The sequence below is a fragment of the Scylla paramamosain genome, chromosome 3 (assembly GCF_035594125.1).
Source record: "Scylla paramamosain isolate STU-SP2022 chromosome 3, ASM3559412v1, whole genome shotgun sequence".
In the NCBI taxonomy this organism is placed as follows: domain Eukaryota; kingdom Metazoa; phylum Arthropoda; class Malacostraca; order Decapoda; family Portunidae; genus Scylla; species Scylla paramamosain.
Window position 1 is genome coordinate 35,795,522 of NC_087153.1, and position 12,500 is coordinate 35,808,021.

General features: G+C 46.3%; 2 protein-coding genes across 2 annotated transcripts in view; both read right to left on the minus strand.

Annotated features, from left to right (window-relative positions):
* LOC135094581 (protein gooseberry-neuro-like) overlaps positions 1-12,500 on the minus strand; it is a 50,849-nt gene that overhangs the window by 18,019 nt on the left and 20,330 nt on the right. The window lies entirely within an intron of this gene.
* Positions 6,831-8,072, minus strand: LOC135096740 (ice-structuring glycoprotein-like). Its single transcript, XM_063998476.1, has one exon. The coding sequence runs from the start codon at positions 8,070-8,072 to the stop codon at positions 6,831-6,833; it is 1,242 nt and encodes a 413-aa protein (XP_063854546.1).

The following is a 12,500-nucleotide window of genomic DNA, read 5'->3' on the forward strand; positions in this document are numbered from 1 at the left end:
CACTCTCTCTGAGGAAGACTAGGGAAATAAAAACTTGAATCTAATGAAAACAAACCTTATAATGATTCCTACTACAATTTCAACTGTAACAAAAATTTATCTAGAAGAAATATGCGCTTTTCCTTGAATTATTCTCCTTCAGCTACATTTCCTGTCTGATTCTGCAGAGAAGTGATGAAAATAGCTGATATATAAGTATTTGTTTAAATCTAGTGTACTGTGCATACATGTAATGGAGGAAGAAAGACACTACGATGGGCTGTGTGTGTGTGTGTGTGTGTGTGTGTGTGTGTGTGTGTGTGTGTGTGTGTGTGTGTGTGTGTGTGTGTGTGTGTGTGTGTGTGTGTGTGTGTGTATGTGTGTGGTGTGTGTGTGTGTGTGTTTGTAAACTCAGAACAGGAAGTACGGTTTTGTATAGCTGGAGCGGTTTTGTTGCATGTCGTACGTATACCAGTTGCACACACACACACACACACACACATACATCACAGTCGGGACAAACGGGAGGATAATATTAAAGCATCAATTGGGAAAGTTAAAAATGTGCTTGGAATGAGTCACAAGACGAAATGAGGCACCGAAAGCAACACAAATAATACCACCACCACCACCACCACCACCACCACCACCACCACCATCATAAATCGGCTTGGTTTGTAAGACACGATCACGTCTGTTAGGGAAATAGTATGATTCACCAAACAGGATTCTTATAAAATACCGCTCTTCCACTCCTCCTGCCCGCACACTCACAACCCGCACGCCCCAAGGGTCATCAAGAGGGAAACCTATGGATGATGGGTGTAGATTTCTCATAGAACGACACACACTCACCCTGCGCACACATTGTAAACTCTTCACAATCCAAGTCAAAATTCATTAAACGCACCGGAAACACGTAGATATATAAACACTAACTTGACTGACACAAATAAATGAATAAATAAATAGATATACAAAAATAGATAAATAAATAATACGCTGTTATGAAAGTTTTTTATATTTTTATTATCTTATTTATTTATTTTATTTATTTATTTTTTAATTATTTATTTATTTATTTATTTATTTATTTATTTTATTTATTTATCTTTTATTTATTTATTTTTTTTACGTGTGTGTGTGGAGGAGAGGGTATTGAGAAACTTTTCTTGAATGGACGACCGCTGCTTGTCAGAATACCGGAGATATATTCCCGGGCTGTCGTAAGGTGTGGTGTGGAAAAGAGAAAGATACATGAAGTTCTCGTCAAAAGTCGACTTCCCTTCTGTCTTCAATGCGTGTTTTGTATTTCTTCTGGCAATGTTAAGTCCTCTAGTCCGCTGTGAATCTCCTTACAAATCTGGCAATAATTGATAGACTCATCAGATCAGAGGACCCAAGGCTGAGGGAGGCACGCCATACACAGTGAGGAGTGCGAAGCGTTACTTGACTATTAGCCATAACTGTACTACCTTTACTGACACAGGGATTCACTATGATTGAATGTATTTTTCTTGTTGACTTTTCTTTTTCTTTTTTATGTAGGAGGGACAACAAAAGGAGGCACAGAATTAAATATGGAATTAAAATGAAAGATAACCATTTGAACTTCCTTTTGAACTCATCTTCACTCATATCTCGGACGGAAAAAAAAAAAGACATACACCAACCTTACTGACTCAACAATTTAGTCTTCGTGAAAAGAAATCCTTGTCTTTTTTTTTTTTTCTTTTTTTTTCTATGCGAGTAAACACACACCAACCTTACTGACACACAATGAAAGAATATCCCCCTTTTTTTTCTCTCTCATTTTTCTAACACATCTTTACTTATCTCTCAGTAGGGAAAGAGACGTACAAACTTTACTGCACCAAAAAAAATGTAGCCTCCATGAAATAACGCCTTTTTCCTCCTTTTTTTCAACACATTTTTACTTATTTTTGTACATAGGGAAGAGGAGAGGCCCGTGCAACTTCCCGCCTCAAATTCATTCCTACACAGACAGGCGTAGCGGTGCATTTCACAGTGGGCGTGCTCTCCTTAGGGTGTCGTGTGGTCGTGGGTGTCAATAGGCGGGCGTGTGGCCTTATGGTGGTTTAAGGCGTCACGCTCTCAAGCTAGGCCCAGGCGGGGGTGCAAGGCGGGGCCACACTGGAGCCTCTCAACTCACCTCCTCTTTCACACCTGGACTGACTCAAAAACGCCTCCATTTTGTCGGTCTCAGGTGAACCAAACAGCGAGTAATACCACTAAATGAGGCTGTGTGTGTCTACATTAGGAGGTTAGTAGGTGTAAACGGGGTTGTGTGTGTTTGCTTTAGGAAAGAGAAATGACAGAAATAAATGAGGTTGTATGTGTGTGTTTGTGTTAGCGAGGAATAGCAAAAGTAAAGCTCTGTGTGTCTCCGTTAGGAAGGAGGGGTGACCGTCTGTGTTAAGGACAGAAGTAGAGGAAGTTGTGTGTGTCTGCGTTAGGAAGGAGGAACGGCAGAGGTAAAAGTATATGTGGCCAGTGGTTTGTTGGAGTTGTAAGGAACGCAGGAAGGAGTGAGCTAGATGAGAAGACGAGAAGAAAACGTAAATGCAGAGAAAAAAAAAGAAAAAAGAGACAAGTAGCAAATACAATATAAGGGTTTAGAGGAATGAATATTAAAGCGATGGTTTGATTTGTTATGTGTGTCAGTTACAGACGAAGGAAGAAAGACAGAACTAAGTAAACACACGTAAAAAGAAAGCAAATGCACAGATAAAGGAGGGAAAGAGAAAAACAAAACAAAAACTTATAAAATACAGAAAAATACTTTATCCTGACTGTAAAATTATGAAAGGAGAAAAAATTTAAATAAAAATGTAAGGAAATAAAAACAGAGAGAGAAAAAGGGTGAAAACAGGAAAAATATGTATAAAATAAGGAACTTAAATGATAAAAGAAAAACAATATAATTAGATAAAGATAAGTTCACCATTAAAAAAGAAAGACAATAAAATAATCATCTCATTTTCTAGTGTTATCTTGGGGTGAGAAAAATATGAAAGTACATGAAGGACAGGAAAAGAGAGAGAGAGAGAGAGAGAGAGAGAGAGAGAGAGAGAGAGAGAGAGAGAGAGAGAGAGAGAGAGAGAGAGAGAGAGAGAGAGAGAGTGTGTGTGTGTGTGTGTGTGTGTGTGTGTCACATAACAGAAGGAACAATGACTAGTAAAGCAGATAAACAGTGACACTTTATCAGGCAGCCTCCAGCCCCTGATCGTGCCCCTGTCCTGACTGCTTGTGCGTACCTCTACTCATGTTGGTGTGTGGCGTGTGGTGGTGTGCAGTGGTGTGTGGTCGTATGTGGTTGTGGTATGTGTGGTGGACAGCTGTTGCCCCCGCTTCCCCTCACCTATACCCAGCCACACGAACCACCACCACCGCCAACACACCTAGGTGACTCGCAGCATTCCCTCAACGCATGTTTTACTTCCTACAATAACAAACTATAATAAATCTGTTGTTTCTAGACGGTCACCCATCCAAGTGCTGACCAGAATCACCGCTACTTAACCTCGCTGATCAGATGAGAAGCTGTGCATCCAGCATGGTACAGTCCCATCTCATATACTTATACAGACTTGCAGACATTAGTGCCAAAGTGTTGAAAGAGGAAAGAGGAAAGAGGAAAGCTAAGCAGCCCGAACACTGTCTTATAAATAGTGTTCTCTTTTGCTTTTTTTTTTTTTCATTGTTTTCGGTTGTTTCTTAATAAGTTTATTTCTTATAACTTTTTAAAATAGGTGATGTATATACATTCATGCTTTAGAATTTAGATTATAAGTCAAGTTGTCATGGTATAATCAAATTTTGTAATTTTTGGTAAATAAACCATCTATTATTATTATTATTATTATTAGTAGTAGTAGTAGTAGTAGTAGTAGTAGTAGTAGAAAAAGTTATCGATAGTGAAAACGAAGAAACAGCCGAAGTCGGGAATCCTGACACACGCTAAAATCCTCACGCCGATCTTGCACTGTGCTGTGTGAATACATCCTCACACAGTCTATCACAGTAAAATTATCACTTTCTTCGAATAATGCGACTGAAATAAACAAACAAATAAATAAATATATAAATAAGCAAAATCTCGTTCTCAATTAACTAAGGAAAGATAAGTTTCCTTTGAAGAGAGAGAGAGAGAGAGAGAGAGAGAGAGAGAGAGAGAGAGAGAGAGAGAGAGAGAGAGAGAGAGAGAGAGAGAGAGAAACAGATAGACAGAGACAGACAGACAGACAAACAGACAGACAAAGAGATACAGAGAATGCAGAGAGAGAGGTGTGAGAAATGCATCTGATATTTTGTGACATCCTGTGAATTTCCCCCTAAGATGTAGGTCTTAATTTCTTTCGCAGTTTAACATAACCCAAACATTGCAGGTGTCCTTATACAACACCACGTAACATATGGGCAGGTGAGGGAAGGCGGGCAGTCCTCACCCTCTCACAACCTCACAACCTCACGTAACAGCAAAAAGAATAACAGGAAATGCGCCACAAACAGTATGGGAAAGAGGAAAAAAATGTATTATGTATATAGGGCAATGAAATGACTTGCCGTGAGCGTAACGATTCACCACAGCCAATTACTGGACATAACGAGCAGCATGGGAGCCTGGCAGTGCATGACTCGCCATTAGCCAGCCGTACAGGGAGGGCGTGGCCACGAAGGTAGGTTGGGCTGAAAGGCTTAGCGCGACCACATACTTGTTCTTATACCTTATACCGCCGTGCTCCTTCCCGCCCCTCATACTGACTGACTCACTCGCTAGCTCACTCACTTGCTCATTTGCTCACTCGCTCGCCCACTCATTCTTGTTCTTATACCGCTGTTTTCTTTCCGATCCAAATACAGAGTCACTCTTTCACTCGGTAAGTCAATCACTCACTCATTCATTTAGTCATTCACGTATTCACTCAGTCACTTAGTCACTCACTCACTCACTCTCTCACTCAATCATTCACACTTTTTCATTCCATCTCACCCAAATGAAAGCATGATGATGATGATGATGATGATGATGATGATGATGATGATGATGATGATGATGATGATGATGTAGAAGTAGTAGTAGTAGTAGTATCATCATCATCATCATCATCACATACAGACAACAGATCATATTCACTAAAGACTCACGTAATTACACCCCTAAGAACAACAAAGGACAACGAATAATGTGCAGCACTACACTACACCACACTACTACTCTGCCGGAGACCTGAAGGCGGCAGTACATAACAAGCATAATTAAAGAGACACTCACACATACAAACGTCAATGACAATGGCCTCTCTTTAAGCCTTTAGCTGCAGGTGACACAGTGACACTTGCTTGAAGAACGACTATATTTGACTTTGACTGTACAGAAATCAAACCACAGCTGCTGAGACATTCGAGTTACTTGCATCCCTCCTTTCTGTCAACGGTGTCCCTGGAAACTATGCTTTAAACATTGTATAGGTTCCTTTAACAAGTTCAAGTAAAAACCACTGGGATCAAAGGGTTAAGCTCAAAAAAAAAAAAAAAAAATACCCCTGATTAGCAAGAGGAGGGGATCGAGAAGCTCAAATCTTGTAGGTCCTGCAGCTAAATTTCTGCTCAGTATGGAGATAGTATACGTAAACTGATAGAGGACACGTTATGTTGGGACGGAGGAGATGGATGGGACACGCAGAGAGAATGCCGGAAGACAGAACACCTTGAAGACTGATGTATGGAGAGCAGGCAGGAGTAAGACAGTGAGGAGGGCTAAGAAAGAACACCTCCAAGATTGATGTGAGGAGAAGTCGCACGAGTAACACAGAAATTAAGGCTAAGAAGTACATGGAGAGGGCCAGAGAGGGAAGGAGCTGGAGGGATGCATGGCGACAACTGACTCTGCGGTAGAGATAGAAGAGTGTGGTCAGGATTCAAAAGAGCACTCAAGAGACCCTACCTGGCAACCGACGGACTAGAATTAAGTCAAAATAAGTCACAGTTATTTGACCCTTTCCCTGCTACACAATTTTTCCCCTCTAAGACCTACTGTAACATTTCAGACACTACTTTTCTGCTAACTAACCTCACGTAAATGTTTCTGCTGCGTAAAAAAAACAAAATTAATCTCCATGGAAGCAATTTTTAGAGTGCTGGAAAGGTTGGTGAAGGGCGACCACAGCAGCGAAAGATAGTGATAGGAGGTAACGAGAGAGAGAGAGAGAGAGAGAGAGAGAGAGAGAGAGAGAGAGAGAGAGAGAGAGAGAGAGAGAGAGAGAGAGAGAGAGAGAGAGAGACGAAGAGGAAAAAGCGCAATGCAACAGAGGGGAGAAAGAAAGGGACAGATGAGCAAACACAACACACTAAGTCTGGGAGAGGGAGTGAAGGGATGAGGGAGGGAGGAAAGCAGGGAGTGAGGCGTCGCGTCTGATCTCTTTTACCTTTCTCTATAGCTGGTGGAGTGAAGGGTTGGGATGTCCTGTTGATTCCCTCGCCTTTCTCGCCACGCCCGTCCCGTCATCAGAAAAAAGGGTCATAAGGTGGAATTAACGTCATGTAACCGCCCAACCCTCACCTCTTCCTCTTATTCATACTTTTCCTTTTACTCTCATCTTCTCGTCTTCCTCTTCTTCCCCCTCCTCCTCCTGTTTATTCAGTTCATCTTTCTCATTTTTTTTCTCTGCCATTCCTATTTCTCTTTATCTCTCCCCAGCTCTCCACCTATTATGCTAAAGCTGCTGCTGCTGCTGCTGCTGCTGCTGCTGCTGCTCCTGCTGTTTCTGCTTCTACCACTGTAACTGCCGCCACAGCTGATGCTGAACCTGTTGCCGCTGTGGCTTCAGCTATTGCAGCCACTCCTGCTGCTGCAGCTGCCGCTGTTGGTGCTGCTGCTGGTGCCGTTGCAACAGCAGACACATTAGCAGCAGAAGCGGACGCAGCAATTGCACCGGCAGCAGCAGAAGCAGTAGCAGCAGCGGGAGAGGCATCATCAGCAGCATCAGATATGGCAGCGCCAGCAGCAGCAACAGGAGGACAAACAGTAGTGGCGGCAGAAGCAGCAGCAGTGACCGCAACAGCGCTAGTGGCAGCAGAAGCAGCAGCACCGGCAGCAGCTGCGGAAACAGCAGCACCAGCAACGCCAATAGCAGTAGCAGCGGCAGCAGCATCAGCGACTTGGCAGCAGCAGCGGCAAGCAGCAGAAGCAGCAACGGTAGCAGGAGCAGGACCAGTGCAGCGGTATCAAAAGCGGTAATAGCAGCAGCAGAAGCAACAACAGCACAAGCAGCAGTAGCATCAGGAGCAGAAGCAGCAGCAGCAGCAGCAGCGACAACAATAGCGGAAGCAACAGTACCAGAAGCAGCAGAAGTAGTAGCAGCAGCAGCAGCAGCAGCAGGAGCCACAGCAAAAACAAGAGCAGTAGCAGCATCAGAAGGGACAGCAGGAGAAGCATCATCGTCATCATCATCAGCGAAACCACCAGCAGTAGCAGAAGACGCTGCGTCAGCAGCAACACTAACAGCAACAGGAGAAACATCGGACACAGCGGCGGGAGCTGCAGCAGCAGCAGGAACATCGGCAACAACAGAAGCTGCAGGAAAAACGGACGTAGCACCAGCAGTATCGGCGACAGCAGCAGCATTAGCAGCAACAGCGGAAGTAGCAGTAGCACTATCAACAACAGAGACAACGGCAGAAGCAGCAGCATCAGCAGCAGAAGAAGAAGAAGAAGAAGAAGACAGAGCGTCAGCAGCATCTGAAACAGTAGACACAGAAGCATCGGATACAGCGGTGGCAGCAGCAACAGTAGCAACAGCAGCAAGCGCACCACCAGCAACAGCAGTAGCAGCAGCAGCAGTGACAGAAGAGGAAGACGCGTCAGCAGAAGAGGGAGCAGCTGATGATGATGTAGCAGTTGCAGAAATTGCAGTAGCAGAAACAACAGCAGAAGCAGCGGCGCCAACAGCAGCAGAAGCAGTGGCGGCAACAGCAGCAGCAGTAGCAGCAGCAGCAAAAGCTTTTAGCAGCAACAGCAATAGTAGAGCCAGCAGCGGCAGCAGAAGCGTCGGCCGCATAAGCTGCGGCATCTGTAGCAACAGTAAAAGCGGCAGAAGCAGCAGCAGCAGCAGCAACAGCAGCAGCGGCAGCAGCTGCAGCATAAGCAACAAAACCAGAAGCAGCAGCAGCAGCAGCAGTAGCAGCAGCAGAGGCAACCGCAACAGCAGCAGCAGCAGATGTAGCAGCAGTGGAAGCAGCGGCATAGGCAACAAAAGGAACAGCAGCAACCGTAGAAGCAGCAACAGTGGCAGCAGCAGCAGCGGAAATAGCGACATAACAACACAAGGAACAGCAGCAGTAGCAGTAACAGCAGCGGCGGTAGCAGCAGCAGCGATGAAGGGGGAGCGCTTGCTTCGCGTTGCCGACGGGTATAGAACCTCTCAATGACAGGCGAGCCATCAAGGAAGAGGGCACCGCCGGCCACACTTCAAGCCCCGCACCGCAACAAGGTAACTCTCCGTGGCGGAGTTTTGTGGTTGAAAGCATTTACTTTTATTCATTTACAATCTACGACAAATTGAACACATAACATTGTAAAATTGGTAAAATCAAACCTTGGGTGACTTTCTCTTGCATCGTAAACATTACACATTTCTGTCAAGATGGAGGTGACAGTAGATCAACATTCCGGGACAAAAAAAAAAAATAAAAATAAATAAAAATAAATAAATCCAACACTTTTCTTTGGTAAAATAGTAAAACAAAATTCTGGGTGCCTTTCCCTTGCATTGTAAACATGAGATATTTCCGTCACGATAGGAGTGACAGTAGATCAATATTTCCCTCGCGGGACAAAGCCCGTGGCATGCAGTGACCCCTCCGTGCCTGAGGGAGGCACGGAGGAGTGCCTCATTGTGCCAGCGCTGCAGCCGCCACCGAGCCGGGAACACTCGTGCAGCGCCGCAGGTGCCGCGGCCGCAGTCTCGTCTGAAGACGGGCTGCGATGCGGCGCTGCACGGCTTCCACCTCGGCGGGCGGCCCGCTGACGATGACGGTGCCTGTCTTCGTGTCGGAGGGCGGCGGCACTGTCACCCTCACGGCGGGGTACTCCTGCGCCAGGCTCCTAAGGGCCTTGCCTCCGTGACCTACCACGTGCCGCCGCATGTGTGGCGCCACCTGCACCAGCACCTCGTGCTCGTCAGCTAGGCGGCGTGCGATTCCCCGACGAAACTCAGCACGGCGGCGCGCCGCTGCCCCTTGCAGCTGTGCCTCGATGGCCGCCAGTCTGCTGGTGATGTCTCGCGCGGCGGCGGCGACCTGGTTCTTCGGGCCTTCGAGGGTCACGTCGCGACTGTCAAGGTCTCGCGTGGGTGGCACGGTCACTCGCACTGCCGGGTAATCCTGACGCAGCTTCAGTATTGCTTCCCCGCTCTGTCCAATGACGTGCTGCCGCCTGTTCGGAGGCACCTGCAGCACCGTCCGCACCGTCTCCTCCGCCCAGGAGAGGCGCACTCTCTCACTGGAGTCGTGGCGACGGGGGGGGCTTCCTCAGTCCTGACAGACACCCGGGCGCCGCCAACTCGTCGCCTCCCGTGTTGCTGCCGCTGGGGCCGCGTCGATTGCTCTGGTTTTTGGTCATGGTGATCCTTGCTGGAGATTCAAATGCACAGCAGGTACTTGGGAGTCAATATTTAGCTTTAAAACGCCAGCGCGGTGGCGTCACCACTAGCTCCAACCTGTCGCTCCAAGCAGTTTCCGCCAATCACAGCATGGCTCATCACCACCACCACCACCACCACCACTATCACTGTTACTACTGCTACTTCTACTACTACTACTACTACTACTACTACTACTACTACTTCAACCACCACTACCACCACCACCACCAATACTACTATTACTACTACTACTACTACTACTACTACTACTACTGGTAGTAGTAAATTACTACTATAAGTACTACTACCATCACCACCACCATCACCACCGTGTTTATCACAACACGCCTGCCAGAAACAGTGCGGGACGATTAAGAATAACGTAGTGAGTATCAATTGATTTTTCTTAATTTGCGTCTGATCTCAGGATCCACAAGAATATCTTTTTTCCATTTTCCATTCAAAAATTATCGTGCAATTAGTCTACCAAAGGAGGTTTGAGATGTGTGTGTGTGTGTGTGTGTGTGTGTGTGTGTGTGTGTGTGTGTGTGTGTGTGTGTGTGTGTGTGTGTGTGTGTGTGTGTGTGTGTTGAAGGGATACGTAAAACTAATTATAATAGCACTCATGAAATCCTTAAACACTAAACTAACAGCTCCACTGAACGTATAAGTTAATACTCTTAATAAGACGACTGACTGATTGACTGAGCGACTGAGTAAACTTAATGCGCCACAACAACCCGGTCACAGGGCGCCGTTAACGAGATGACCCGCCAATTAAACCAGTGGCCTCAAACCGCTTGGAAAAAGGTGACAAGAGACTGAAAACTCCTCGATTCTATCATTTAATTTCGCATTCCATCTCTTTCATCTGTTTATGTTTCCTTCCTCCCTCCCTCCTTCCCTTCCTCGTTCCCCTCCTCCGCCTCCTTCTCCTAGGGATTAGTGTCACGAGAGGCCACAAAGGGGATTAATTTGTCTGGCGCTGGGGGACGTGGAGGGGATTAGCAGGATTAAAGTGCGCGATTGAAGGGAATGATTGACGGCAGGAGGCGGGGCACGGGCAGCCTCTTCTTCGGTGTCCCTTGAAATGTATCCGTTTTCTTTAGATTAAGGCGATTATTGGAGGCAGTGTTTGTTTGTGGCTAAGTGTGTGTGTGTGTGTGTGTGTGTGTGTGTGTGTGGACAGAATTAGTATCGTTCGTAGTCTCACCTCCGGATAACAAGGCTAAAATGTTACGGTCTAGGGGGGGAGAGAGAGAGAGAGAGAGAGAGAGAGAGAGAGAGAGAGAGAGAGAGAGAGAGAGAGAGAGAGAGAGAGAGAGAGAGAGAGAGAGAGAGAGAGAGAGAGAGAGAGTAACATTTTCTTCACCATCATAAAGCAACAGGTATTAGTGAATATATCAAGGGAAACAATTACTCATTATATGCTACGGAACCCAAAGTGACACATCATCTGGCCAGGGGAAAAGACACCGTACAAAAATATCTCCTTTCTTTATACAGACAACGATGCTCTATGATGTACGCATATATGGCTAATAAACTATCTCAATTGTACTGAACTGAAGCAACTATCATTTTCGTCATCACCACCACCAACACCATCAACAAAACAAGAAGAAAAAACAACAAAAACATCCAACATCTTCTTCTCCTATCACCCGTGGCACCTCCTTCATCTTCAAGGCTAAAGACATTCACCATCATCATCACCACCATTCCATTTCCACTGTACAACCTCCGCCACTTCCACTGCCCTGCCTTTCACAGCCATCACCATCACAGCATCATTTCCACCACTAACTACAGCTGGAGAGGCGAGGCTGGGGTGGTTAGGGCATGTCAAGAGGAAAGGCGAGGGAAATGTGAGGAGGAGGATGCTGGAAATGGATCTACCCGAGAGGAAAAAGAGAGGGAGACTTGAGAAAAGGTTTATGGATGCTGTGAAAGAAAAAGAAGTACTTGTAATGGATGTGAATGGCGAAGGCGCATAAGACTGAAGAAAGGAGAAAGAAGAACAAGAACAAGAATAATAACAAGAAGAACACGAACAAGAATAATAACAATAACAAGATGAAAGAGAACAAGGACACTAACCACCGCTACTATACCACCACCACCACCACCACCACCACCACCACCACTGCTGCCGCTAAAGGAAAAGGTAGTACACAGTCAGTCTTCCAATTCCCATTAACCAGATGAAGTTTTCGCCCCATCAGCCCTCGCTAGATCACGGCCCTTCACAGCTCCCCCGCCCACTTCGACATGCCCCAGGGACCATCCACCACCAACCACCACCACCACTACCACCTCCACCTCCTCCTCCTCCATGCCTTCCTTCCTAATATCCCTTACTTCTATAACCTTCTACTCCTCCTCATCTCCCCGGTCGCGGTTCAGAAGTCATGGGGAATAAATATCTCATGCCCTCTTTGTCCCTCGCTTGTCCTTTCCACCCGCCACCTCCCTTGCCTCTTGCCTTCCTTTCTCCCTCTGTCTGTCTTCCCCATTCCCCCCTCCCTCCCTCCCTCCCCTTCTGCCTCACCACCAGCTCTCCCTCTTTCTCTCTCTCTCTCTCCTTGGACTGGATTAATTACGCGGTCGCTGAGATTCAGACGATCCCAAGACCTCTTTACTAAATGTAGGGTCACTGCCGCTTAATTTGACTCTCTCTCTCTCTCTCTCTCTCTCTCTCTCTCTCTCTCTCTCTCTCTCTCTCTCTCTCTCTCTCTCCTCGTGGGTGGGAAGGACAACACCTCTCATCATGCCGGAGGAAGTTCCCCACAGCTGCATCATGTCGTCCCCGGTGACAGAAGCGCCTGAGGGAGGGAGTGAAGGAGTGAGGGACCG

What these genes read in the sequence shown, in the direction of transcription:
- LOC135096740 (XM_063998476.1), bottom strand. Translation starts at nt 8,072, where the DNA reads ATGCCGCAGCTTATGCGGCCGACGCTTCTGCTGCCGCTGCTGGCTCTA.